The sequence below is a fragment of the Pan paniscus genome, chromosome 7, assembly GCF_029289425.2.
Source record: "Pan paniscus chromosome 7, NHGRI_mPanPan1-v2.0_pri, whole genome shotgun sequence".
NCBI lineage: Eukaryota > Metazoa > Chordata > Mammalia > Primates > Hominidae > Pan > Pan paniscus.
Window position 1 is genome coordinate 60,747,662 of NC_073256.2, and position 27,939 is coordinate 60,775,600.

Consider the following 27,939-nt stretch of genomic DNA (forward strand, 5'->3'; position numbering starts at 1 on the left):
CCTTAGGCCCTTAGGCTGTTGATGACTTTAGCAAGTAGTTATTACGAAAGTCTTTTTTTTTTTTTTTTTTTTTTTTGAGATGATGGCTTACTCTGTTGCCCAGGCTGGAGTGCAGTAGGCGACCTCAGCTCACTGCAACCTCTGCCTCCTGGGTCCAAGCGATTCTCCTCCATGAGCCTCCTGAGTAGCTGGGATTACAGGAGCACACCACCACACCTGGCTAATTGTTGTATTTTTAGTAGAGACAGGGTTTCACCATGTTGGCCAGGATGGTCTCGAACTCTTGACCTCAAGTGATCCACCCATCTCAGCTTCCCAAAGTGCCGAGATTACAGGCATGAGCCACAGCGCCTGGCCAAAAGTCTTTAAATTATTGGCACAAGTGCCGGGCGCGGTGGCTCACGCCTGCAATCCCAGCACTTTGGGGGGCTGATGCGGGTGGATCACAAGGTCAGGAGTTCAAGACCAGCCTGGCCGAGATGCTGAAACCCCATCTCTACCAAAAACACAAAAATTAGCTGGGCATGGTGACAGGCGCCTGTAATCCCAGCTACTCGGGAGGCTGAGGCAGAAAACTGCTTGAACCCAGGAGGCGGAGAGGTTGCAGTAAGCTGAGATTGCGCCATTGCACTCCCGCCTGATGACAGAGTGAGACTCCGTCTTGAAAAAAAAAAAAAAATTATTGGCACAAGTGCACATAACTCTCAGCTTCCTCATATGGTTGTTTATTCTGCAGGTGTTTTGCTGCTGATATTCACAGAACCTCTCTGGTTACGTATTCTTTTGGTCTGGGTCCACTTTGAATTCAGTTACTATTGACTTGTGTGGTAGCTTTTATATTATTTTATTCAAATTATGTGCATGTATGTATTTAAGTTACACATAAATTAGAATAATGAAAACAGGTGCTTCTTAAGTGCTTGTGTGCTATAGGTCTCCTATAGATAGATAGGTAGGTGAATATTAAATTCTGTAGGTTGCTGATTCTCTGTCTGTCTTCTCTGTGACCCTGAGTTGGAAATAATTTGACTTTGAAGTACTAACTAGTACACTACAGTTAAACTTCTTGAGGGCACAAACTTCAGTCACTGCTTATCTTCAGCATCTAGAATAGCAGTATATAATCTTCTCTATAAATATTTGTCAAATGAGAGCTGGGTGCGGTAGCTCACGCCTGTAATCCCAGCACTTTGGGAGGCGGAAGCGGGCGGATCACCTGAGGTCAGGAGTTTGAGACTAGCCTGACCAACATGGAGAAACCCCATCTGTACTAAAAATACTAAATTAGGCCAGACGCGGTGGCTCACGCCTATAATCCCAGCACTTTGGGAGGCCGAGGTGGGCAGATCACGAGGTCCGGAGTTCGAGGCCAGCCTGGCCAACATGGTGAAACCCCGTCTCTAATAAACGTACAAAAAAAACAAAAAACTAAAAACTAAATTAGCCAGGTGTGGGGCATGCCTGTAATCCCAGCTACTCGGGGGGCTGAGGCAGGAGAATCACTTGAACCCAGGAGGCAGAGGTTGCAGTGAGCCAAGATCGCACCATTGCACTCCAGCCTGGGCAACAAGAGTGAAACTCCATCTCAAAAAAAAAAAAAAAAAAAAAAATTGTCAAATGAATCAAATAAATCCTAAAGGAAATTAAAATAAGTAAGGACCTAGTTTTTTTTTTAAATCAAATGTCCACACATCATGAACAGCTCCAGGTCCAATACTGGCTCCTTTGCTTATTAGCAGTGTGACCGTGGGCACGTTACTTACACCCTTTTATTAGCGGTAAAATGGGAGCGTTACTCACCTTGTTAGAATTATGGAATAAAATGAGGTGATATAAATAAAGCTCCTAGCACAATGCTCTGTTCCTGCAGAATGTGCAGTCAGCAAGTGTTAGTTCCTTGCTCATTTCCTTCCCGCTCTGGATTTTGATTTTTGGCCTCTCCTTTTGGAAACCTTCAGTGCCTTCTTTAGGGCATGACCTGAGGCTGGATCCAGGGAACCACACGGGTGGGTGCCTTCTGAGACTCCCATCCTGGAAGAGGCCAGCCTTCCTCAGACCTGTTCACATCTCCGCCACCTTTTGGGTGCAGTGCAGCCCCGGTTTTGTTTTTGAGGCTGCTGATGAGCTTGTATTTTACTTTTATCCCTGTTTCTGATTTGTATTCTAAATCCATTAAATTTCTTTTTGCAAGGATCTGGTGACTGAGCCGGAGTTCATCTAACGTAGCTCTTTTGTATTTTGGAACATTTCCTGAGCATATTTTGTTTGTTCCAAGTGCTGGCCTCACATTTCCTTTGTTGGAGTTGCCACTGCTGTTCTCTGCCAGGTTGACTTCAGATAAGTGGCAGAGCCACACCCTTGACCGCTGGGTCCGGATTCATTGCCTCTTCTTCTGGTTTAAACTGTTGGCCCCTACTCTCTTCTGTGCTGCTAACCTCCCAGAGACACCCGCTCAGAACAGTGTCAAGATAACAGACATGGATAGGATTTTTCCACTGAATTTCAAATTGCCCAAGAAGAGGCTGCAGAGTGCCTGTGAGAAATGAGCAGATGGCCAGGCGCGGTGGCTCATGCCTAGAATCTCAGCACTGTGGGAGGCTGAGGCAGGTGGATCACCTGAGGTCAAAAGTTTGAGACCAGCCTGGCCAACATGGTGAAACCCCATCTCTACTAAAAATACAAAAATCATCTGGGCATGGTGGCGTGTGCCTGTAGTCCCAGCTACTCAGGAGACTGAGGCAGGAGAATCACTTGAACCCGGGAGGCAGAGGTTGCAGTGAGCCAAGATCGCGCCATTGCACTCCAGCCTGGCAACAAGAGCGAGACTGTCTCAAAAAAAAAAGAAAAAAGAATGAGCAGCTGCCTGGCGGGCACAGAGGTGAGCCCCCTGCATCCTGGCCAGGACTCTTCTGCCAGACCATCACTCCATGCTGATAGGAGACTGGGACCCATGTGGAGCAGCTGGAAATGATATGGACTGCCATGTAATGTGACCCTAAAATAGCTCAAGGAAGTTATATGTGAGTGGACTTTATTTAAACAGTCTTGCTCATTATCCTTTGGAAAACATTGGCATGTGTTTTCTTTTGTCAAGGGAGGCTCAAAATTCTGGGCACTCAAGATTGCAGGGCAGGCTGTGGCGCTCTCTCCTGCCTGATGGGGTGTGGCTCTGCTGGGCGGGCCTGGGTCTTATCAGATCTTAGATTGGAATCAGCCTTTCCTGGATTCTGCAGGTGGCCAGTCTGCTGTGGTGACACCATCCTGTGCTCCAGGCCTTTCGGGAACCCACCCCTCTGTTGCTGTCCCTGCTTCCTTCTCTGAGCCCCACCTCTGTTCCTAGTGGAGCTGCTCCTAGCAGGCATACAGGACTTCAGCGTTAAAGAACAGAGGGTTTCAGAGAAAACATTTGGCTTTGGGGAAGAGAGCTCCATTCCAGGAACTGCACATCAGGTGCACTGTCTAGCATTGTGGATCTTCTGACTGGTTCCGTTGCATGCATCCATCTGACTGAAGTGTGGATTATAGCAAAAGATCATTTGCACATAAAGCTTTTTGGAAAGCATAAGTAACCAGGTTAATACAGTAACAATGAGAGAGAAGACAGCCGGCCCTCAGTCATGGCTCCACCACTTTATAGCTCTAGAGCCTTGGGTGAGGCATGGAATGTCATGGCCGCAGCGTCCCCTTCTTTAGGATGAGGGGTTTGGACCTCCGAGTGCTCTCTAGGGCCCCGTCTCCCTCTAACAACTCCATTTCACTGTCCAGAAATCTGGTTTTCAGGATGGTGGCCCCGGGACATCTCTGACATCCGCCAGCTGGTGGCCTAACTGCTTCCCACAGGCTCTGTGTCTCATCTCCACTGCCTGCCCCTGCGTTCGCCTGTCCGTCCTTCCCTCCCTGCCCCTGCGCTGGCTGCCCGCTGCTCCTCGACGTTCTGTTTCCCTGGCCGTTCTTGTGGCCTGTTTCTCACCATATTGTTCCCAGAATCTGGAATTCAACCCTGAACTCATCCTAAAGTCATACCCATGTCCGCCAGGTCTTTCTTCCAAAGTCAATTCCAGTAGAAGCTCCGGTTGTCTTCTTCAGCCAGGTCCCTCCTGCCATCCCCTTTCTTGTGTCATGGTGCCACTTTCTGCCCGCTGCCCAGGACCAAGTGTCCGTGTCGAACCCGGTCTCACAGAGTCAGCCCCTGCTCCTGCTCATAGCCTTGCATTATGGAGGCTGCAGACCGCTGCTTCTGCTGATTCAATGTCAGAGCAAACCCCTGCAGCGACCTCCTCCCTGGCCTCCTTAACCCTGTGTGCTAACCTACCCTTCTGTCTTGGAAGGGCACTTCCATCACAGTCCGCTCTTAGATAAAGGCCCAGCCCCTTCACCGTACCTTTCTCCCACTCAGCCCTGGGCATGACCCACAGGACCCACCCGCCAACCTCTGTGTGTGACCCTTGGAACCCACCTGCCAGCCTCCAGGCGTGACCCTCAGAACCCACCCGCCAATCTCTGTGTATGACCCACAGAACCCACCTGCCAGCCTCTGTGTGTGACCCGCAGAACCCACCTGCCAGCTTCTGGGCATGATCCTCGGAACCCACCTGCCAACCTCTGCATGTGACCCACAGAACCTACCCGCCAGCCTCCGTGCGTGATTCCAAACCCACCTGTCAGTCCCTTGCTGGCCTTGCACGCGTTGCCCCTTGTGGAAGCTGTTCTTGCACCTCCCAGAGACCCTGAGCCTGCCCGTCCTTTGGGCACAGCTGCAGACCTGCCCCTCTGTGGGGATTGCCTGGCCTGGGGTCACGGGGATTTTCCTGTGGATCTTTCTGCTGGTGTCACCTCATTTGCTCCTTTGACGCTTGGCATTGCCATTACTGCCCTGTGATTTCTGTCTGTGCCTTGGCAGTGAGGGCTGACTTCCGGGTTTGGGGACAGTTGACCAGACTGTGCAGGAAGTTAGGAAAAGGCTTTGATTCAGTGGCATGTTTCCCATTGTGTGCAGATAGTGGACGCTCAATAGAGCCTTGCTGAGTGAATTAGTGAAGTTGTCGCACTTTCGCCTTGGCACCCAACGTTACTGCCTTGCTGCCCCACTGATTAATTGAAGGCTATTTTAGCCAAGTGACCTTTAGCCAGACTCAGTCTCTCTCCCCATGTCCACAGCTGGCCTTCCAGTCTGTATTTTTTGGGAAGCCCAGTGACATTGAAGTGGCTGGCACAGTAGGACCCAGGCAGTGGATTTTACTGAGGGAACGGACATCCCGTTGCCTTTCTCACTCAGTGATGACTTGGATTACCAGCCAGTTGACAACCAACCATCTTTGTACCCTTCTAACCTCTATCTCAGCCTTTTGGACCATTTCTCTTTCCACCTGTTCTCTATGGAATGTAGCTCAAACAAAAATGTTCTGAAGGGTACTTAGTCATCCCTCTAAACTTGTGATAGATAGAGATTCATGGACCCACCCTTATAAAACTGCTTTCTTCTCGGAAGTCTTGCTGCTCTTATCTGTTCCCCAGTTTGTGGTTTGTCATCTGAAAAAAATACATAGGGCTGTGGGGCTGTGATTCGGAGCTGTGATTCATCAATAAGACCCACAGGATTGTCAGCGTTCTTCAGTTATGTGTTTGTGCCTTCCTCATGAGCCAGGGAAAGGCTGGGGTTACCACCGGGGCACGGCTTCTGAGGAGGGTGAGAGAAGGAGGCTGTTATCTTCCTATGGCAAGTCTGCCATGTGGACCCACTCTGTGGAAATGTACTGTGTCATTTATCTTAGTTTTTGTGTTTTTCCTGCATACACTGCACTGTGTTGTTTATTTTAGTTTTTGCATTTTTCTAGAGGCAGGGTCTTGCTCTCTTGTCCGGGCTAGAGTGCAGTGGCACGATCATGTTTCACTGCAGCCTTGAATTCCTGGGCTCAAGTGATCCTCTCACCTCAGTCTCCCACGTAGCTGGGATGAAGGCATGCGCCACCATGCCTGGCTAATTAAAAATTTTTTTTATTTAGAGACAGGGTCTTGCTATATTGCCCAGGCTAGTCTCAAACTCTTGGCCTCAAGGGATCCTCCTACCTCGGCCTCCGAAAGTGCTGGGATTACAGGTGTGAGCCACCATGCCTGGCCTCACTGTGTAGTTGTGAATAGCTTAATAGTTTGCAATGTGGTGCTTCTCACAGCTCTTCTCTGTAATGGGAACCTGAGAAATTACCTGGTACAGTTTTATGCTTTGTGGTGTGGCTTTCAATTTTTATAAACATGTCTTACTGCTATTGCCAGGGATTTAGATTTTTAATAAACTTCCAGATACAACAGTATTTTTCTTCATCTCAATGTCTCATTTTTCATCAAATTTAAACAAAGTTAGATTCTCTGGGCTTGAGACAATTTTGATTCATTTCACTTTAGCTCTGAAGTACTGTTTTGTAAAATGTAGCACAGTGATACTGAACCAAGCTTTTTGAAAGCTTATTCTCTGCAGGGTACATTTAAGAGGACTTGCCTATCAGAATTTTTACATTTCAGTCCCAGAAACTATGTGTAACAATACCTGTTGGATTCTTTAAATCTGGACTTTATTAAGTTGACAGAGGTATTGAAGAATAGATGACCACCCGGAAATGAGGAATAAAGTTTGTTTTGTACAGCTGTTTAAGCGTAAAAATAGACAGATATTAATAGTAGTCAGAGTATTCAGTTACCAACCTCTTGTCCCTCCTCACTGAAGATCTGGTGACAACTCTAATCCACGTGGTGTAGAGAGCGGTGCCTTTGGTCTGATCCGAATGCTCCTCCTCTTCACTGGGGGGTTCTGGGGACATCTCACCTGGTTGTGCCCTGGGTTTTGCCCTGAGATGTTATGCCTCCAGCTCTGGGGGCCTTGTCTCAGTCTGGGCATGTGTACTTGCTCAAATTACAGTATCTCAACTTCCATACATTCTGCTTTGGAAAAAACTAACCTACACTTTTATGTATTACATCCTGATACTCTCCAGCAGCCTGTCATATACCAAAACAGGTCTTTTGTGAACCTATCAGTTAACAGACACTTTGAGTTATTACATGGCCTTGCTCTCTGCCAGCCAGTAGTTCATATTCAACAGCAGTGCCATCCCTGTCTGCAAGGCTGTGTTAGTGCAGCTATTTTTTATATTTCATTTAATTTATTATGCTTTTTCATTTGCTTTGATTTTTAATAAAAGTAAAACAAAAATAAAAGTGCTGATGAGAAGCATTGGTCTTGAAACATTAACACAATTGAGAACAAGATGAAATAGAATTTTTTAGGCACATGGAAAGCAGCGAGTCTTTCACCTCATCTGGACATTAATTGGACCTAAGCTAATCTACTCTGTCACTTAGGAAGGAAATGAAAAGTAAGGAACAGTATGATATGTTGGAACCACATGGTCGAAGGCTGGACTTAAAAGAGCAGATGCAAGGAGAGATCTGGCACCACAGATAGAGCATCCCTAATCCCAAAGTCCAAAATCTAAAGGGCTGTAAAATCTGAAGGTTTTTGTACACTGACATGATGCCAGAAGTGGAAAATTCCACACTTAAGTACTTAACACATTGTTCCATGCACAAAATTATTAAGACTATTGTATAAAATTACCATCAGACTATAAAATCATTTATAAAAATTCAGTTGTTTCATATAAGGTATATATGAAACAAATGAATTTTGTGTTTAAGCTTGGGTTCATTAGGAATATGCCAGTATTCCAAAATCCAAAAAAAAAAACTTCTGATCCCAAGCATTTTGGATAAGAGATACTCATCATGTATAGCTTAATGTTCTGAGCTGGAACTCCTTTAATAAGGTGGAAGTCAGTTGTCCAGCTCTCAGTTTGACTCTTAAATATGTTTTCAGCAAATGTTCAGCTTAGAGTCTTTGCAGAGCATGTTTGCTTACTCAGTTTCTGTGGAAGGCTTTTCCGTTACCCTGCACAGAGGCCCGTACCCATGACAGCAGATAGGATCGCTGCCTGGGCCTCAGGGGTCTTCCCCTCCCCGGCTTGCCGAGAGAGAGAGAGAGAGAGAGAGAGAGAGAGAGAGAGAGAGAATGCGAGAGAGAGAGAGAGAGAGAGAATGAGAGAGAAACAGAGAGAATGAGAATGGTGGTGGCGGCGACGGCATAGAGAGGGTTCGTTGTTAAACCTCTCAATGTTACTGCTTTTGACTTTTTAAGTTTTAAACAAGAAACAGGTCATACCATTAACTATCCCTCTGAGTCAGAAAATATAGACCCAAGAGTTGCCTGTTCTAATGTGGCACTACCATAATTTGTTCTAACATTTCCTAATGACTGTCTGTTTCTAATTATTTCATTCAAGATATGCAGTAAGTATCCTTGGGCTACCAGTGAAGTGAAGCAACTTTTCATGTAATTGTCACCATTTGTATCTCTTCTTCTGTGCTTTCTCACCACTTGACATTCTTTGCCCATTTTTCTTTTTCTTTCTTTTTTTTTTTTTAGGTAGAGTCTTACTCTGTCACCCAGGTTGGAGTGCAGTGGCCATGATCTCGGCTCACTGCAACCTCTGCCTCCTGGGTTCAAGCAATTCTCCTGCCTCAGCCTCCCGAGTAGCTGGGATTACAGGGGCATGCCACCACACCCAGCTAATTTTTTTGTATTTTTAGTAGATACAGGGTCTCACCATGTTGGCCAAGCTGGTCTTGAACTCCTGACCTCAGGTGATTCGCCCACGTTGGCCTCCCAAAGTGTTGGGATTACAGGCGTGAGCCACCGCGCCTAGCCCCATTTTTCTTCTGCGTTGCTTTCTTATTGATTTATAAGAGCTTTTTATCTATTAGGTATCTTTACTCTTTGGTGTATGTGTTGTAGATATTGTTTCCCCACCTCTCTTATCTTTTGGCTTTGTTTATAGTATCTTTTGCCATAAACTTTGAAAACCTTTTAATGTTATTTGCACTGTTCTATTTATACCATGTGACTTTCCTGCATACACTGCTCTTTTTGCTACATGTATCCCATGGTGTTTTGGAGTTTTTGTTGCTAATGTGAATGGGATTTTTTTTCCTTTCCACTGCAACTGGATATAGCTAACATAGAGAAAAGCTATTGACTTGTGTATTCTTGTTCGTTTCCAGACAACTGGCTAAATTTTATCCAGCGTTTAGTCTGTTGAGCTCTCTAGGCTACATCTCCAAATCTATCTCCATCTCTAGTCATAGCATCTCCAAATAAAAATAATTTTATCTCATTTCAGTACTATTTATTTCATTTCTTTCTTTTATAGTGCAGTGAACTAGATGTCTGTCAAAGTTATTCACTCTCTCGAGGGTAAAATCACGTCCTTCTTGCCATCTGAGCTGCAGGCGGGTGCCTCCTCATGTGACATCATCACGTTGCCTCCTCACAGCAGAAGCTCTTGGTATCAAATGCTTCCGTAGCCAGTGTTGTGCAGTCTGCTTTCTTCCAACTAGATTCTGAGCTCTTTAAAGTTGGGGATCATGCCCCTTATTTTATGTCCCTCACAGAACCTCCCAGAGAACTGGGCATGTAGTAAGTCTGTGTAGGGCTGTCTGTATGTGTGGGAGGTGTCCCTGTTCTCCTCTTCTGCCTCCCCGCTGCTTCCTGGAAGCCAGTTCTGACCTCTTGGGACTGTCGATCATATGACCATAGGACTCTGTCCCCAAGGGCCCTTCTTCCTTGCCCACCCTATAGAATTTAGATTTTTGAGCCTCTAGACCAAAGAAGCTTCCCTTCTCAAAACTTTATTGGCGTCAGCATCACCTGGAGAGTTTGTTAACACAGATCGTGGGGTCATCCCCAGAGACTTAAATCCAGAGGTCTCAGGTGGGGCCCGAGAATTTCACATTTTGAACAAGCTTGTTTGCTGCTGGTCCAGGTAGTATAGTTTGAGAAGCACTGCTCTAGGCTGCAGTTGGTGACCTCATGGATGCAAGGCAAAGAGTGCTTTGCGCAAGTAAGCCAGATTCCTGTGGAAGTTTAAGCCTCACGTAGCAGGGCCCCTGCCCTCCACCCTGAGGTATTGCGCTACAAGTCAGAGTATGTTTCAGGGGCATGCGGCATTTATCTTTTGCAGGATAGGAGATTCTGTCATGAAAAGCATTTTTTAGGCTTAAGAAAAACTCACCCCCCTCTTCCTCAGCCTCTGCGCTTAGATACCTTCATGAAAACAGAATCATCCATCGGGATCTAAAGCCAGAAAACATCGTCCTGCAGCAAGGAGAACAGAGGGTAAGTGACCTCCTGGGACTGGGAAAGCCTCAGGTGGGCGTGCCGGGAAGTGGCCTGGGAGGAAAGGAGCACACTCTGCATATTTGTGTGTATTTGCATTTCCTTGCCTGTGCTTTGATTCTCTGGGAATGCTGTTTGATTTGAAACAAAATTGAGCAAAAAGGTTGTTGCAGATTGAGGCAAGTTTAAATGGATTACATTGTTAGTTGCTCAAGTTGCAGGAATCTGATAAGGAAAATAATGTTTGCCTTCCTACCTCCACCCCTAGCCTCTGGGACTAGCGCTTCTTGGAAGTCGACTTTTTGTTTTCCATTTGCTTTAAGAGCCTCGCCTCTCGACACTAAATGGAAACCAGTGGTCAGTTGGTTGTGGATGTGGCTGGGAAGAGGCACTGGGAGCTGGCCTCTGCTGCCAAGCCTGGTCCAGCCTATAGTTTCCCCAGAGCTCTTTGTGGCCTCCTCAGTGGCCACCCGGCTCAGACATGGTGTTGACTGCCCCACAAGCTTGACATTGTGGTCTTTACCCACCCACTCTATGTGTTCAGCTGGGGTGGTGAGCACAGGCTCAGCTGAGTGGAATACAGTGACTGAGTTCTTAGATCACCTAATCCCTTCCCATACAGCTGCCCTTAGCACCTAGGCCTGGCCTGTGACTACCACAGGGCTCGCCCTTGTTCCAGTTCACCCTCACTCCTGTCAGTGGTGCTCAGATTTGAGAACTGAGGGCATTTACTGAGAAGAGGCTGGCCCGGTCCTTCCTGTTTCAAGTCTGGGTTTAGCTGTCTTGAGGGCTGGTGCCTGTTCTGTTCATTCAGCTTCCCTCTGATGATGCGTGGCAGAGTGTGGGAGGACACGTGCCTAGCATTTTTACAATATGCCTTTTCTTTTAGCCCTGAATCTACCGTGTCGAGGGCATTCTTTTGTGTATCTGGTGGCTCTTAGGAGTTTGGGATCTAATAGTACCTGGGAATTCAGAAATACCTCTGCTCTAACACCAGGCAGTCAGAATCCTCATAGAAGGACATTGTGTTCGTATAACCCATAGCTTTCTCCTTCCTTTTGTTTTAGTTAATACACAAAATTATTGACCTAGGATATGCCAAGGAGCTGGATCAGGGCAGTCTTTGCACATCATTCGTGGGGACCCTGCAGTACCTGGTAAGAAGTGGGCCTTGCCTGTTTGCCTGTCAGCTCCTCCCTGCTGCTGCATTTGTGGGGCTCCTGTCCTGCCTTGCTCCCAGCACCTGAGTCCCACCGGCTCTCTGAATGTTTTGGAGATGCATGAGGTCACACCCATAACCTGGTCGAGTCAGCATTTTTTGCCACCAGATGCCCTGTGGAGGGATGTGGTCATCTTCTCTGATGTCCGGAGGGCTCTGCTCATGTGCCTTGCACCATCCCCTAGCCTCTCTGTGCTTCAGTGTCTTCTCTGAAAAGAAAGGGTTTTAAACAGATCCATGCTGGTCTCAAGCGGTCCTCCCACCTCAGCTTCCTGAGCAGCTAGGACTACAGGCAGGAGCCACTGAGCCTGGCCGAGGCCACACTTTCCATGAGGTATTTCAGGGGCCACTGAGTAGGGGTCAGAGCTCTGAGCTCCCCACCCTTTGTTTACGTTATTTGGTCTGAATATTAGGTTTCTGTTTGAGTCACTCATTCATTCAAGCATATTGATGGAGTGTAGTCTGTGTCAGGCACTGTGCTCAGGGCTGGTGATGCAGTGGGGAAAAAAGACAAGCCCTTTTCTGCCTTCAGAGCTTAGAGTTTAGCAGGAAAGCAAGCATTACTGTGATGCTTACACAGATAACTAAGAAATTACAGTTGTGGTGAGTGTTACAAAGCAAGAGTGCAGGGTGTTGCGAGAATATATATTGGGTGGCCTCAGCCTGGTCTGGGACTTGAAGGGTAAGGAGGTGAAAAGGGCTGGAGGTGGGGGACGGCAGGGGGAATTCTGTGCAAAGGGATCACACACAGGAAGACCTGCAGGTGTGACTGGAACCGAGCACAAAAGGGAAAGAGAGTCTTGAGTTGAAGCTGAGAACAAGGTAGAGCACAGATTATGAAGGGCCTTCAGGGCTGGGCTAAAGTTCTAGACTTTATCTTAAAACCTCTGCAGAGATTGATGGGTTTTAAGTGGGAGAAGGAGCAACTCTTTGGAAAGCCCACTCCTGACACTGTGTGGAGAAGGAATCACACTGAACAGGAGCGAAGAGTGGGTGAGGTAGGGGCAGTGAAGATGTAGAGGGCAATTAGATTCCGGGAGGGCTTAGCACAAATGCCCAGCAAGACTTGTCATAGGTTGCTTGATGATGGCAGTAGCCACCACAATTGGGATTGACTCAAGGAGTCTGCGGCTTTCAGAGTGGGTCTCGCAGAGGGCTGTGATTCAGGCGCCTGTGTCCATATGGCGTGTGATTTGGTAGATCCTTCTGAAGTCCTCCTCAGCTCAGCAGCAGTCGAGCAAGGGGGACCCCATGCTCTAACCAGGAGCTGAGTCAAGTCATGTACTCACGTGAGCTAAAACGTCTGCCCATAACCAGACATAGAGGTTGACCTACCCATCCCGGAATGTCTTCTCTTGGTTTGGTCTCCCGGGCCCTTCCTTAAGCTTCACATTTCCAACCAGACCATGCACCACCCTGTCTCTGTGCTTTTGCTTGCCCCGATCCTTTCTGTCTCCACCCACCTGCTGAGCCCAGTCTGCACCCCCAGCACCCCGTGCTGCCGCCCCTTCTTTGGTCACCCCAGCGCTCTCCGCCTCAGCAGCAGCCATGCATCACACTTTCCCTGCCTGTTTCTAGATATCCTGGCCCTTTCTGCAACCACATGGTACCTGGTTCAGGGGTTCAACCAGCACTTAATGCGTGTATTTGGTGTGGACAGCCTGGCATCATTTTCCTTTAACATTTGTAGCCTCTCTTCCCATTTCTACACAGTGCCCACGACTGTGTCCTGCCTTAAGCTAGTTTTCAATAAGCGCCTGAAATGCTGCAACCCTTTTTTTTTTTTTCCTTTTTTCTTTCTTTCTTTTTTTTTTTAGACAGAGTCTCACTCTGTTGCCCAGGCTGGAGTGCAGTGGCATGATCTTGGCTCACTGCAACCTCCACTTCCCAGGTTCAAGCGATTCTTGTGCCTCAGCCTCCTGAATAGCTGGGACTAAAGGTGTACACTACCATGCCCAGCTAATTTTTGTATTTTTAGTAGAGACAGGGTTTCACCATGTTGGCCAGGCTGGTCTCAAACTCCTGACCTCAAGTAATCCACCTACCTCGGCCTCCCAAAGTGCTGGGATTACAGGTGTGAGCCACTGCGTCCAGCCTGCAACCCTCAGTTTTAAAGGAGAGAAGTTAAAGCCTAGCGATGGGTGTGTGATGTACTCTGGCCCTGAATCTTTAGCCCCTCCATCAGTACCTACTGGAGTGAGTGGGACATAGAAAGGTCTTAGAAATGGTAGCATGATATACCCGCTAAACATGCCTGGGGTGCCCTCCTCGCCCTGCATGCATGTGCCAGTGCCCTCTGGGATGAAGCCAGGAAAGCCTGGGGTGAAAGCAGATGGGCTGGCCGCCCCCTCCTGCCGTGGTCCCCCCAGAGAGGAGCAGCTCAGGTGTGCCCCCTCCTGTTGCTGCAGGCCCCAGAGCTACTGGAGCAGCAGAAGTACACAGTGACCGTCGACTACTGGAGCTTCGGCACCCTGGCCTTTGAGTGCATCACGGGCTTCCGGCCCTTCCTCCCCAACTGGCAGCCTGTGCAGTGGTGAGTGGGCCCGGGGCACCTGGATGGAGGAGGGAGCCTGTCTGTTCCTTTCTCTTCACGTACCCTGTTTCCCTGGCGCCCCATCACCGGGCCTAGGAGATCTGTGTTGTGTCTCTTCCGAGAGGAAGGCCTGTCAGGACCTAGCACGAGTAGGGGAGTGGTCTGTGCTCCAAGGACCTGTTAATAGGTAGAGTAGCTGTTAAGTCTTCATGTGGATTCTGAGCCTTCACATCTTTAAATACAATGCTGTGTCAATGTCATCTGCTCTGTGTTCAGAAGTAAGACTATTGTATGAATATATGCACTTACACTGAGAATGCTGTGTGTTAGTAAACAAATAAAACACGTGTACACATGACAAGTCAGGAGGAAATATGTGAAAATTTGTTGTTGACAAATGTTACTACAACCTGAATATAAATTTTTGTTTTTAAAGCATAAGAATGTGGCCGGGTACAGTGGCTCACTCCTGTAATCCCAGCACTTTGGGAGGCCGAGGCAGGTGGATCAGTTGAGGCCAGGAGTTCCAGACCAGCCTGGCCAACATGGCAAAACCCTGTCTCTACTAAAAACCCCAGCCAGGTGTGGTGGCGGGCGCCTGTAATCCCAGCTACTCGGAAGGCTGAGGTGGGAGAATTGCTTAAACCCAGGAGGCAGAGGTCACATCACTGCAATCCAGCTTGGGCGACAGAGTGAGACTGTCTCAAAACAAAAAAAGATTAAAAAAAAACAACAACAGCTGAGCATAAAGCACAAGAATGTAGCTGAAATTGTGAACCTAATAAATTACACAAAAATTTTTCCAGTAAAAATTAAAGGATATGATGAAGATTTGTAGAATTACCCTGTATTCTTTAGCTTTTGTTTTACTGATTAAAGAAATAATGCATTGTGCAGGATATGTTTATATAAAAGTTAATTATCACCACCAAAAATGGTATGTGAGGTAATGTATATGGTAATTAGCTCAATGTAGCCATCCCACAATGTGTACATCATGTTGTACAGGATAAATATAGACCATTTTTATTTGTCAGTTTAAATCAAGAACTGGGGGCAGAAAAGAAATAAAAGTTAATTATTACTGAAAGGCATAATTTAAAAATGAATATTCCCCCAAATCAGTTAGATTTCATTTAGGATTGTTCCTTGAGAGGCCACACACTAGTTTAAATGATGCTACTCTGCTCAAAATTTACTTATTTCAAGTTTTATTTTTTTTGGAACCGTAATAAGTTCATGTGGCTCAAATTTCCAGAAGAATAAGGGAGTATGCAGTGAAGTCATACCAGCCTCCCAGGCCCTCATTTACCTCCCCACAGGCACCTGCTGTCTTCCAAGAATGTTTTCATATCTTCCAAGGGTGTTTGCTACGTGTTCCAGTAAATTGGCATATATTTGTTTATTTGTACATTGATGTTTCCCGTCTTTTTTACCCCAATGGTAGCATTATCTGAACACGGTCCTGCACATGCTTTCAAGCTTTTCACACCATGAGAATTTCTTTTTGAGCCAATTTATCTGCAACACAAAAAATTATTATTTTGAACTTAAATAGTACTGCATAGTTTAATTACCCCCTCATTTTTGCCAGATTAACTTTGTTTCATTTTTGTGTTTTGGAAAATATGGAAACAGTAAAAAAGCAGGAATCAACTGTCATCCCATAATTGGAAAACAATCACTATGAACAGTTGTGTGTCTCCAGGCTCTTCAGCGTTATATTTTTGTACTTTTTAAACAAAAATAGGTTACTATAATCCTCATACAACGTGCCTTTCAAACTAGATATCAAAAATGCTGTATGTTTTTCCTTATTATTTGTAATGTCTGTTATTTCACTGAATGGCTGTGCTGTGGTTCATTTAACTTATCCCCCGTGGTTGGAAGGACGTTGATAATTTTTACTTCTTAAAATAACACCAAGAATAACATCCTTGTAGGGAAATTCTTGCACACAGTTGTTTCCCTAGGATAATACCTAGAAAGGGAAATAACAGATTAAAGAGTTTGCACGTTGTAAAGGTTTTTGATGCATATTAGTTAGCAAACTGCTCACCAGGAAGGTCATATAAATACACGTCTCCACCTGGAGTGTGGACACTGCCCCTTTCACCACATCCTTGCCAACACTGGCTATTGTCACCTTCTGGAAGTAATGAAAACAAAACATGAATGTTTTCAGAGGACAAGTGTCTACATCTTGAGAGTATTTGTTTATAAGAATAAAGTGGGCCAGGCGTGGTGGCTCATGCCTGTAATCCCAGCAGTTTGGGAGGCCAAGGTGGGCGGATCACCTGAGGTCGAGTTTGAGGCTAGCCTGGCCAACATGATGAAACCCCATCTCTGCTAAAAATACAAAAATTAGCTGGGCATGGTGGCACACGCCTGTAATCCCAGCTACTTGGGAGGCTGAAACAGGAGAATCGCTGGAACCCAGGAGGCGGCAGTTGTGGTGAGCCAAGATTGCGCTGTTGCACTTCAGTCTGGGCAACAGAGCAAGACTCCATCTTACCAAAAAAAAAAGAAAAGAAAAAAAGAATAAAGTGTATCCTTTGAAATCAATTCCAGAAAAGTGGTCTTAGGTGATGGCAGTCTGCTCAATTCCACGTTTACCTCCCAGTGAGGGAGGTCTCTGCCCTGAGTTTTGAGAAGTGGCAAAGTATGCCCCACTATGGTGATTTATTTTAAAACAGGCATTGCTCCTTTAGCTACATAGGTTCTGGAATATTGAGGAATTTGTTCATTAATTTATAGTCACACTTTATAGTATACGCATTATAAAAATAGCTTCAAATTGCATGTACATCTATAGTGGTTTTTTTTGTTTTTGTTTTTGTTTTTTGAGACAGAATCTCGCTTTTTTGCCCAGGCTGGAGTGTAGTGGTGCGATCGCGGCTCACTGCCAGCTCCGCCTCCCGGGTTCATGCCATTCTCCTGCCTCAGCCTCCCGAGTAGCTGGGACTACAGGCGCCCGCCACCACGCCTGGCTAATTTTTTGTATTTTTAGTAGAGATGGGGTTTCACCGTGTTAGCCAGGATGGTCTCGATCTCCTGACCTCGTGAACTGCCCGCCTTGGCCTCCCAAAGTGCTGGGATTACAGGCGTGAGCCACCGCGCCCGGCTGTAGTGGTTTTAACTAAAGGAATTATTGCATTTCTTCAGGTCACTTGTTGAGCATTTCTCTTATTTATGACAAGATGAGTTAAAATCCATTAGAACTAGAAGAACAGGTGCTTTTTGAAAATACATTCCTAATGGCCCAGCGTCTTCATAGGAAATCTGTTGTCTGCAGAGCCATCTTCCTAGAGCTTCCCTCATCAGTGCTGGAGGACCAGGTGGCCAGTTTCAAGTAGATTTCTCTGAAACCCAATAAGGAGCTGTTTTGTGGACTATCTAGTTTTTAATGCTTTGGGCAACTTTTTAAAAATTTCACTATCTTATCTCAGATGGCAGGTAAATAGTAGTTTCCAGACAAATGCAATTTGGGCTTTACAATTCTATTATAAAGCCACTTTGAAATATATTTTAGGACAAGCCCAAGCAATAAGCATCTTATTTTGGGTCCTTTTCTAATTTCCCATCAACAGCCTAAGTTTTCTAGCAGAGGCTTATTCCACACTTACATAATTAGAAAGTCTTGGAGCCCCCGACTTAGCGCTGTCAGAGTTTCAACCCAAGCTATAAAGCACCAGCCTCTGCCATGCACCGGCTCTTCTAGCTTTCCAGTGCCAGTGTGCTCCCGATAGGCCGGTTCACCACTTGCCAATGAGAATTGTTTGGAGCAAAGCATTTTTTATTTGAATTTCCTAGATGTTTTGAGGAAAAACCGTAGTTGGACATTCAGACAGAATAGAAAGAACACCAGACATTGGGTTTGAGCCCCTGATTCTGCTACTCTGTTGTGTGACCTTGGACAAATCATTTGATCATCATTTCCTTTAGTCCAAATTGGGGGACTAAAAATAATGTCTGCCACATGGGCCTGTCACGGCAATAAGTGAATAAATGATCTGTGTCAGAGTACTTGGTTATCTATGAAGTATTATTCAGATTTACTCTTCTTATTACCAAGATTTGAAGCCAGTTGTATGTAGATTATTTTTACTGGCGGGGCACTGTGGCTTACCCCTATAATCCTAGCACTCTGTGAGGCCAAAGTGGGCGAATTGCTTGAGTCCAGGAGTTTCAGACTAGCCTAGGCAACATGGTAAAACCCCGTCTCTACAAAAAATACAAAAATTTGCTGGGTGTGGTGGTGCACACCAGTAGTCCCAGCTACTCAGGAGGCTGAAGAGGGAGGATTGCTTGAGCCTACAAGGTCGAGGCTGCAGTAAGCTATGATTGTGCCACTGCATTCCAGCCTGGGCGACAGAAAAAAAAAATTTTTTTACCTTCAGATACTACTTCACATACCCCAAGAAGTTCCCTAAGTTGGGAAATGTATAAGTTCATTTATCCTTAGTATTTAGCTGTGTACATTTAGAGGGAAGTATCTATGTGTGTGCGTAGGTTTTGCATATTTTATGTAAATGTCGTATGCATGCTGTAATCTAGGTTTGGAAGTCCTAATTTTAACCTCTGTCAAAACACAAGAGTGTGTAATAGATGAAATAGAAGGTAGAGCAAGGGAGAAGGAAAAGCCAAGGATGAGATAAGGAGGCAGTGGTACTATCTGCAGAACTCTGGGCACAAGATGGTCAGTGACTCTGCTAAAGGTTGCTCTTCAAAAACTCATCCAGGCAGTCCTGACCAGTCTTAAACTCTCAAAGAATCTGCCTGACTCGATGTGAATGAACTGACTGCTATTCCAAAAGACTGGGGCTATAAGTCTCCTGTATAGTTGTAAACTTATATTACAAATGTAAAATGGCTCTTGAGTGCTAAGTGTTGTAGGGATATGTATGACTGTATATTTCATTGACATCCCAGTCAACAATTGACTGCATAGATGACAGTGGTCTCATGAGATTATAATACTGTATTTTTACTGTACCTTTTCTGGGTTTAGATATGTTTAGATACACCAATACTTACCATTGTGTTACCCTGGCCTACAGTATTCAGTACCGGAGCATGCTGTACAGGTTTGTAGCCTAGAAGCAATAGGGTGTACTATACAGCCTAGGTCTGTAGTAGGCTAAACCATCTAGGTTTGTGTTATGTTCACACAAGGACTAAAATCACCTAATGACGAATTTCTTAGAATGTGTCCCTGTCATAGCAACGTGTGACTGCACCTAACAAGATTCATATTTGCAGGCATTCGAAAGTGCGGCAGAAGAGTGAGGTGGACATTGTTGTTAGCGAAGACTTGAATGGAACGGTGAAGTTTTCAAGCTCTTTACCCTACCCCAATAATCTTAACAGGTGAGGCACAGTGGCATTACACAAATACATATCTTTCTTCGTTTTTTTAGAAATACAGGTCTTGGCTGGGCGCGGTGGCTCACACCTGTAATCCTAACAGTTTGGGAGGCTGAGGCGGGTGGATCACCTGAGGTCAGGAGTTCAAGACCAACCTGGCCAACATGGTGAAACCCCGTCTCTACTAAAAATGCAAAAATTAGCCAGGAGTGGTAGCACGCACCTGTAATCCCAGCTACTCAGGAGGCTAAGGCAGGAGAATCACTTGAACCCGGGAGGCAAAGGTTGCAGTGAGCTGAGATCGTGCCACTGTACTGCAGCCTGGGAGACAGAGTGAGACTCCATCTCAAAAAAAAAAAAAGAAAAAAGAAATTCAAGTCTGAAGTGACATCTGATAACTTTTAAACAGGCTATCAGGATATCGTCCTGTGACTAAGAAATTAAGATAGTCGTTCTTAATCTTAAATCTGGAATGGGTTCTCCTCCCTTATCTCCCTAGAAATCATCTCTTTTCTAAGTTCACATAACAATTTATCTATACCTCTTATTACCCTTAATAGCCTCTACCTTGTATCACATTCGGTTTTGCATAGGGTTTATCTCTGATTCACAGCAGTCCTTTTAAGGGTAGGGAATTATACCTTATTTCTCTTTCCACCCCTCATGTGGCCCAATTCTGTGTCACAGTCAACAAATAAATCTTTGTCATCTGAATGGCATTACAATCCAGTCTCAGAGCCAGAATCTAAACAATTAATAATATTGTATAATTGTACAGAATTGGGTAACAGTGCAAAAGAAAGCTATGAGGCAGTCACACATAATTGAGTGACATGGATAATGATTACCATATTTAGAGGGTGGAAGAGATGATTGGATGGATTAGTGCTATATGGAATGACATGGGATAAGCTAGAACTTTTTGGAAGGGTCTAGACAGATGTACAGGACATGGACAGATGAAGAGAAAGGAGGAAGGACATTCTAAGGGAAAGATTGAGGTGAGCAAGGCACATTTGGGAGGTGGTGAGTAGCTGTGTTGGCCTCAGGGAAGGGTTTGAGTGCTCACAGGAGGCAGGCTCTGCAGGGCCAGGGGAAGGAGTTTGGAGTTTGTCATGTGAACCGCTATATCTGGCAGCATGGGATCTAGATTCTGTAGGGGTTACCTAAGCTAGGATGTGCCTATAAAGTGTATTTTTAAAACCTCATGGGTTACTCTTTTTCTTTCTCTCTTTCTTTCTTTTTAAGACAGAGTCTCCCTCTGTCACCCAGGCTAGAGTGCAGTGTGGCACAGTCTTGGCTCACTGCAATCTCTGCCTCCCAAGTTCAAGGGATTCTCCCGTCTCAGCCTCCCGAGTAGCTGGGATTACAGGTGTGCATCACCACGCCTGGCTAATTTTTGTGTTTTTAGTAGAGATGGGGTTTCACCATGTTGGCCAGGCTGGTCTCAAACTCCTGACCTCAAGTGATCCACCTGCTTTGGCCTCCCAAAGTGCTGGGATTACAGGCATGAGCCACTGTGCCCGGCTCTCATGGGTCATTCTTATGCAGCCATTTGGAGGTCAGCAATCTCTGATTTGGGGGTATTTTAGAATTCAGGAGAGAGGTGTGAACACCTGAATAATTGATTGGAAATGTTTATACTGTTTCTGATAAACCCATTTTCATTTTCCATCACCGTCTACTGGCTGCTGTCTGTGTGTATACTGGGAGACACACACTGTAGCCCAACATTGGCTGAAAGTGTCTCCTCACACACTATGCTCCTCTCCACAGTGTCCTGGCTGAGCGACTGGAGAAGTGGCTGCAACTGATGCTGATGTGGCACCCCCGACAGAGGGGCACGGATCCCACGTATGGGCCCAACGGCTGCTTCAAGGCCCTGGATGACATCTTAAACTTAAAGGTGAGTATGGAGCCAAGTTAGCCCTGAGGCAAAAGCTGGGGTCCCCAGTGGAACATGCAGTTCTTAGGACAGAGCAGGGGATGGGGCCAGCTGACCTAGTGAGGAAATTTAGGCTCCTGCATCAGTCTTTCTGCATAAGTAAAGAAAGGACAGTTGTGCTAATTGACATTGGCTATGAGGTTATAGCCACAGACAGGATTATGAAAGATGAAAATATGCGAAACATGGCACATGACCTCCCTCCCTCAAGCTAGGCCCTTGCTTTGTGTGGTTGGGAAATGTTGGGAGTAGCAGAGAGAGGACCTAGGCAAATAGATGGGCATTTCCTTGAAGAAATCGGTTTTCCAGTAACATCTGGATTGTGTTGCAGCTGGTTCATATCTTGAACATGGTCACGGGCACCATCCACACCTACCCTGTGACAGAGGATGAGAGTCTGCAGAGCTTGAAGGCCAGAATCCAGCAGGACACGGGCATCCCAGAGGAGGACCAGGAGCTGCTGCAGGAAGCGGGCCTGGCGTTGATCCCCGATAAGCCTGCCACTCAGTGTATTTCAGACGGCAAGGTGAGCCCTGGCTTCGTACACACCACCCTGTTTACCTTGGCTGTGCCTCCTGGGAAACTCAACACACTTTCAGATTTCAATTCTGCTTTGTCATGTAGTCTGTTAATCACACAGTGCGGATACCTGGCTGGTTTTTAAGTTGGAGTATGGTGTCCTCTGTGTGGCCTGATAGGAAACACAAATCTCCTTGCTGGACTTGTTACTTCCAAACCCTCCAAGACCGTTCTCTTGCCTTTACTGCAAAAAATGATGCTATAACACTCGAATCTCTCAAGTTGCCTGCTTGGCCCTCTTCCAAGTGTACTAAAAAAAAAAAAAAAAAAAAGGATGCTGCACTTTCTTGAGTCAACTGAAAGTATTTATGATGGCCTCTGTGTACAGAACTGGGTTAGGCACCTGTGTTAACTATAGCTGTGTAAGACATGACCTCTGCTCAAAAAGACCTTCTCAGCTGACTTGTGGAGCTAAAGTTATCATATGAGAAATAATCATTGCATAGGGAAGTATATAGTGAATTTCTGAACTTCCCAGGGAAGACAGAGAGTAAAATAGAATGTAATACGTTTGTAAATAAAGAGTGTGTTCAGACAGTAAGTGTGGCTGGAAACGTTAAACACTTCATGGATGCTTCCTACTTGCTGGCTGAAGATGATGCTCTTGCTGAACAGTGGGGAAAGCTGTGGAACCTCTTCATTATTAGTTAGAAAAGAGAGGGTTGGATCCACAAGATTCATTTTGTCCTTGTCCCTTTGCAGTTAAATGAGGGCCACACATTGGACATGGATCTTGTTTTTCTCTTTGACAACAGTAAAATCACCTATGAGACTCAGATCTCCCCACGGCCCCAACCTGAAAGTGTCAGCTGTATCCGTAAGAATTTGTTTTGTTTTGTTTTTCTAAATAATCCGTTATAATATGTGGGACAAGGCAGGGAAGGGAGACTGGACTAAGGAAGAGGGAGCCACGTGAAGGAAATTAGTATCGCCAGTCCTCAGGGCAGCCTTCCTTATTTAGGACATGCAAGGAGTAGCCAGGCAAGAGAGAATACAGGAAACCATTAGTTAATTTCAACCTCCTAGGATGGGCGTGGTGGCTCACGCCTGTAATCCCAGCACTTTGGGAGGCTGAGGCAGGAGGATCACTTGAGCCCAGGAGTTCAAGACCAGCCTGGGTAATATAGTAAGCTCGCAAGTCTACCAAAAATTTAGAAATTAGCCAGATGTGGTGGTGCATGCCTGTAGTCCAGCTATTCAGGAGGCTGAGGCAGAAGGATCACTTGAGCCTGAGAGTTCAAGGCTGCAGTGAGTCATGATCACCCCCACTGCATGCCAGCCTGGGTGACAAGAGCGAGACCTTGTCTCAAAAAAAAAAAAAAAAAAATTCTATTGAAAATATATGGCCCTATATACATATGTGTCCAATGGTTCGTAAAGTGTTCCTTCAAATCAACAGCTACTTATTGACCACTGGTACATGCTGTTGGTACAAATACATGTATGTGACAGTAACCAGGCATAACACCCTCCAAAGTTACATGATCCTATAGTAGGTACAAAACGTGAAAGTGCCAGTAGTGTCGAAGGCAGGATATGGTTAATTGTAGGAGAGTTATTGTGGTTATTCTTTGACAATTGCTTGTGTCTCTGTCTCCAGTTCAAGAGCCCAAGAGGAATCTCGCCTTCTTCCAGCTGAGGAAGGTGTGGGGCCAGGTCTGGCACAGCATCCAGACCCTGAAGGAAGATTGCAACCGGCTGCAGCAGGGACAGCGAGCCGCCATGTAGCATGCCAGGCTTTTTTTTTAAACTTAATTTATTTAAAATTGCTTGGTGGCTTTGGCCACAGGGAGGTGGTTGAGGCAGGGACCCAGAAGCAACCATTATGAGCAACAAAAGGGAGACACTGGTTTGGATGGACGGGAAGCGGTTGGGTGGGCTGGACTGAGGGAGGCCCCTTTAGACCTGGCGAGTTGAGTGTGGTTGGCACAGGGTGAGGAGTGTGGAACTGAAGCTGGGCTGGCCAAGCTGTGGCTGGTTTGGGAACCCAGGGGAGCTCACTACCATGTGGATTAGCAAAACACCCCTGACCGTGCTGCTGGGGACTTACGGACTCTTTCCGCATTGTGACTCGTTTGCCAACATTATTGGCCTTTTGTGTCTTCCTTTGCCTGATGTCAAGTTCAGTGCAGAACCTCAGGCATTGCTGAGGGCTAGGAAATTGTCCTTGGGTTATAAGTGGCTGCTATAATAATAGTGATGATGATAATTATAGCAGGGACCTCCCTTGACATTTGAGGGGGTTTTGTTATTGTACAGGAAATGGAATTTGGATCCCAGAGATGCTCCAAGACTGTTCCTTGTGGTCCCTGCAGGATGAATCTCCTCCGAAACAACAGCTGCCTCTCCAAAATGAAGAATTCCATGGCTTCCATGTCTCAGCAGCTCAAGGCCAAGTTGGATTTCTTCAAAACCAGCATCCAGATTGACCTGGAGAAGTACAGCGAGCAAACCGAGTTTGGGATCAGTGAGTGTGCACTTTGCAATGAGTTTAAAGACACCATTTTTTTTTCTTTTTCTCTTTCTAAGGTTTCTTTTGTCCTATTATAATTGAGTTGCTTATTTCTGTTTCAGTTTTGTGGTGTTTTTATTTTGTTTTGTTTTGTTTTTCCTTCTCAATTTTTTTTCAGCATCAGATAAACTGCTGCTGGCCTGGAGGGAAATGGAGCAGGCTGTGGAGCTCTGTGGGCGGGTAGGAGACTCATTTTGGGTTTCGGAACTTACCAAGGGGGTGAGGTTTTGTGCTCCCACTTTTCACTTTCTCATCAAACACTGGGTCGATCTCTGTCAAAAATCAGGTGTTCCTCACCATGCTTTGAGCTTAACTGGACCAGCTGAAAAGAGGCCAAGAGAGTAGCCAGTGAAGGGAGCCCCTCTGTGGCCAGATGCAAGAGCTGCATGAATGGACAGAGATGATCCAGGTTTAAATAAGAAGCAAGGGTTAGGTTCCCTTGGGGAAAAGCCAAGACCATTTCCTGTTAGGAAGGGCATTGGATGGATGATCAACACTCCCTCTTGTCGAAGGTTTTTGACTAATTTTGTTGGGATGCTAAATCCATAGGAAATAAAAGGTCTAGGCAGAAAGTCTCAGGGCAGCGTAAATCAGATGTCACCAAAAAAAGTTAATTATGAAGGCAAAGGAAATACGTGTGACTTAATGAACCTCACACAAACTGAAGGTTGAAGTCAGGCTCCGGGGCTTTTTCCTGGACTTATCCTCTGTTTTCCCCTGTGTACTTGGGCAAGGATCTTCACCTGTGTCTTAGTATCGATTTTTATGAATCAGTACTGATGGAGTATATGTGTGTTTAATGGTGAATATTAACCATAGAAGGGCTGAGTGCTCCTCCCCATCTTGGGACTCATAATCTGTGAAATAAAACAGTCTGGGCCTCCCTGCCCGGGTATAGACATCAGGATAGACATCAGGATAGACAGATGAAGAGAAGAGAAAGTAATGTGTCTTGGACATCTTCTGTATGCCAGGCACCATGCCAGAGGCTTTAAGTACTTCATCTTACTTGACTCCTCAGATGGCCCTGTTAGAAGCCTATTTTATGCAAAAGGAAACTGTAGCTGGGGGTAACTTGCCAAGGGGTCACACAGCTAGAAAGCGGTGGACCCTAGATGCAGGCGCAGCCATTCAGACCCCACAGTCCACATTCCTTTGAGCCAGTCCATTGAGGGTCCTCAGGGAATGTGGCGGGTCCCCTGGTCTCGCTCCCCCGCAGATCTTGCATCTCAGCATGCGCCTACCACATCAGTTGACATTAGCACAGCTTTTCCATTAGGAGAACGAAGTGAAACTCCTGGTAGAACGGATGATGGCTCTGCAGACCGACATTGTGGACTTACAGAGGAGCCCCATGGGCCGGAAGCAGGGGGGAACGCTGGACGACCTGTGAGTACTGGCTGGGGGGCCCCTCTGTGCCCAGCACACACAGACAGCCCTGGAGCTTCGGTGTGTGTGTCAAGGGCACCCTCAGTGGCTGTGCGGGACCATTCTCTAGAGCATGCTTCTCTGTGGGGTCACTTCCAGCAAATCATCACTGAGCTTCAGTTTCCAAATCTGTTCAGTGACAAGAAAAACAGTCTTAAGTCACGAAGTTGTAAGGATGAATTCAGATAATGCATTTGAGACGCAGGCCATAATCTGTAAAGGCTGTAAAATGCAAGCAGCCTCTACCCCTGTAGCAGACTCCCCTGATTTGTTCCACCCACCCTGACTCAGGCATAGCTCAGAGCAGAAAGTAAAACAGAGAAGGAAGAACCTGATGAGGCTTAGGAGTTCGGACCTGGAAACCATTCGTTTGAGTCTTTGTCAGGTATTTGGCATTGGCTCCATGAGGGGCGGAGGGGTCTAGGCAGATCACTCCTACCTGAAGGAGATCACATGTGCTCCTGGCGTACAGATGGAGGGAACCAGGCAGGCCGCTTGAGGGCTGTGTCACCGTGAGCTCAGCAGTGTTCCCTGATTCTCTCACTAGGATTCTTAGGACAGGAGCTCCAAATGTCAGAACTTTGATTCTGTATTTTCTCTAATTAACCCTTTATTCTCCTCTAGTTCTTTTATTTGTATTTGTATTATTTTTTTAAGAGACAGGGTCTTGCCCTGTTGCCAGTGCTGGAGTGCAGTGGCACAATCATAGCTCACTGCAGCCTCGACCTCCCAGGCTTATGCAGTCCTCCCATCTCAGCCTCCCAAGTAACTGGGACTACAGGCGCATGCCACCATGCTCAACTAATTAAAAAAAAAAATGATTTTGGCTGGGCACAGTGGATCACATCTGTAATCCCAGCACCTTGGGATGCCAAGGCAAGAAGATTGCTTGTGAGCCCAGAAGTTCGAGACCAGCCTGGGCAACATGGTGAAACTCTACCTCTACCAAAAAAATGTAAAAATTAGCCATATTTGACCTCAAGTCTAGACAGAACTTCTTTGTATATTTTAGAGAGGAGCAAGCAAGGGAGCTGTACAGGAGACTAAGGGAAAAACCTCGAGGTAAGTGGGGTTCTGTGTCTGCCTTGGGCTTCTCCTTATCTCATTTATGGGGCATCACTACTCTCTGCTGGCTTCCTTGAGGAACTATGCTACCCTCCCTCTCTCCAGACCAGCGAACTGAGGGTGACAGTCAGGAAATGGTACGGCTGCTGCTTCAGGCAATTCAGAGCTTCGAGAAGAAAGTGCGAGTGATCTATACGCAGCTCAGGTATGAGCCCCGACCTTCCTGCTCTGGAGGAAGGACTGGGAGATGCAGGTATGAGGTCACCTTCCTCCCTCCTCTCTCATTCGCTGGACCTCATGAAGAGACTTTCTGCAGCTGCTGACTGGATGCACAGCTGCCACAGGTTCTGCTTTCTCCAGCCCAAATGCCATTAGTTTGCCATGTTTATTCTTTGTAGTAAAACTGTGGTTTGCAAGCAGAAGGCGCTGGAACTGTTGCCCAAGGTGGAAGAGGTGGTGAGCTTAATGAATGAGGATGAGAAGACTGTTGTCCGGCTGCAGGAGAAGCGGCAGAAGGAGCTCTGGAATCTCCTGAAGATTGCTTGTGTGAGTGAGTGCTGTGGTCCCAGGCCCTTGGCCTAGCAGCCTCCTGTGCCTTTCCACCTCTGTGCACCGCCGCCATCCCACACGGGACACCGCAGAGCCACCAGCAGCCCACTCAGCTGCTGCTCAGGCTTCACGTCGCTGTTCTTTGACTTGGTGTAAGCGGGGAGGTCAGAGGAAGGGCCTGTGCTAATTGTTTTCATTCATCTGTGTATTACTTTCGCGTGGCTACTGTAAAGATTAGCACAAACTGAGGGGCTAAAACAACAGAAATTTGGGCTAGGCATGGTGACTCATGCCTGTAACGCCAGCAATTTGGGGAGGCTGAGGTGGGAGGATTGCTTGAGCCCAGGAGTTCAAGGCTGCAGTGAGCTGTGATCATGCCACTGCACTCCAACCTGGGCAGCAGAGCTGTCTCTACTAAAAACAAAAACAAATGTGTTATCTGAGCTCTAGAGCCCAGGAGTTGAAAGTCCCGTGTCAGCAGGGCTAAGCTCCCTCTGAGGGCTCTTGGGGAGGGACTGTC

The 27,939-nt window shown here is 46.4% G+C and overlaps 2 protein-coding genes across 10 annotated transcripts in view; one reads left to right on the forward strand and one right to left on the reverse strand.

Moving 5' to 3' along the window:
- PLAT (plasminogen activator, tissue type) overlaps nt 1-27,939 on the reverse strand; it is a 507,407-nt gene that overhangs the window by 120,063 nt on the left and 359,405 nt on the right. The window lies entirely within an intron of this gene.
- Nucleotides 1-27,939, forward strand: part of IKBKB (inhibitor of nuclear factor kappa B kinase subunit beta) — a 60,860-nt gene that overhangs the window by 23,787 nt on the left and 9,134 nt on the right. For 7 of the 9 annotated variants that reach the window (XM_008976912.5, XM_034966007.3, XM_034966010.3 and 4 more), the window contains 14 exons: nt 10,134-10,222; nt 11,290-11,379; nt 13,850-13,974; nt 19,237-19,344; nt 21,118-21,247; nt 21,618-21,812; nt 22,568-22,682; nt 23,466-23,589; nt 24,181-24,332; nt 24,496-24,557; nt 25,657-25,766; nt 26,818-26,867; nt 26,976-27,075; nt 27,269-27,416. In XM_008976912.5, the coding sequence (XP_008975160.1) occupies nt 10,134-10,222; nt 11,290-11,379; nt 13,850-13,974; nt 19,237-19,344; nt 21,118-21,247; nt 21,618-21,812; nt 22,568-22,682; nt 23,466-23,589; nt 24,181-24,332; nt 24,496-24,557; nt 25,657-25,766; nt 26,818-26,867; nt 26,976-27,075; nt 27,269-27,416 (1,598 nt within the window). The remainder of the gene's footprint in view (nt 1-10,133; nt 10,223-11,289; nt 11,380-13,849; nt 13,975-19,236; nt 19,345-21,117; nt 21,248-21,617; nt 21,813-22,567; nt 22,683-23,465; nt 23,590-24,180; nt 24,333-24,495; nt 24,558-25,656; nt 25,767-26,817; nt 26,868-26,975; nt 27,076-27,268; nt 27,417-27,939) is intronic. The other 2 variants (XM_024929847.4, XM_055116512.2) reach the window with 1 other exon arrangement.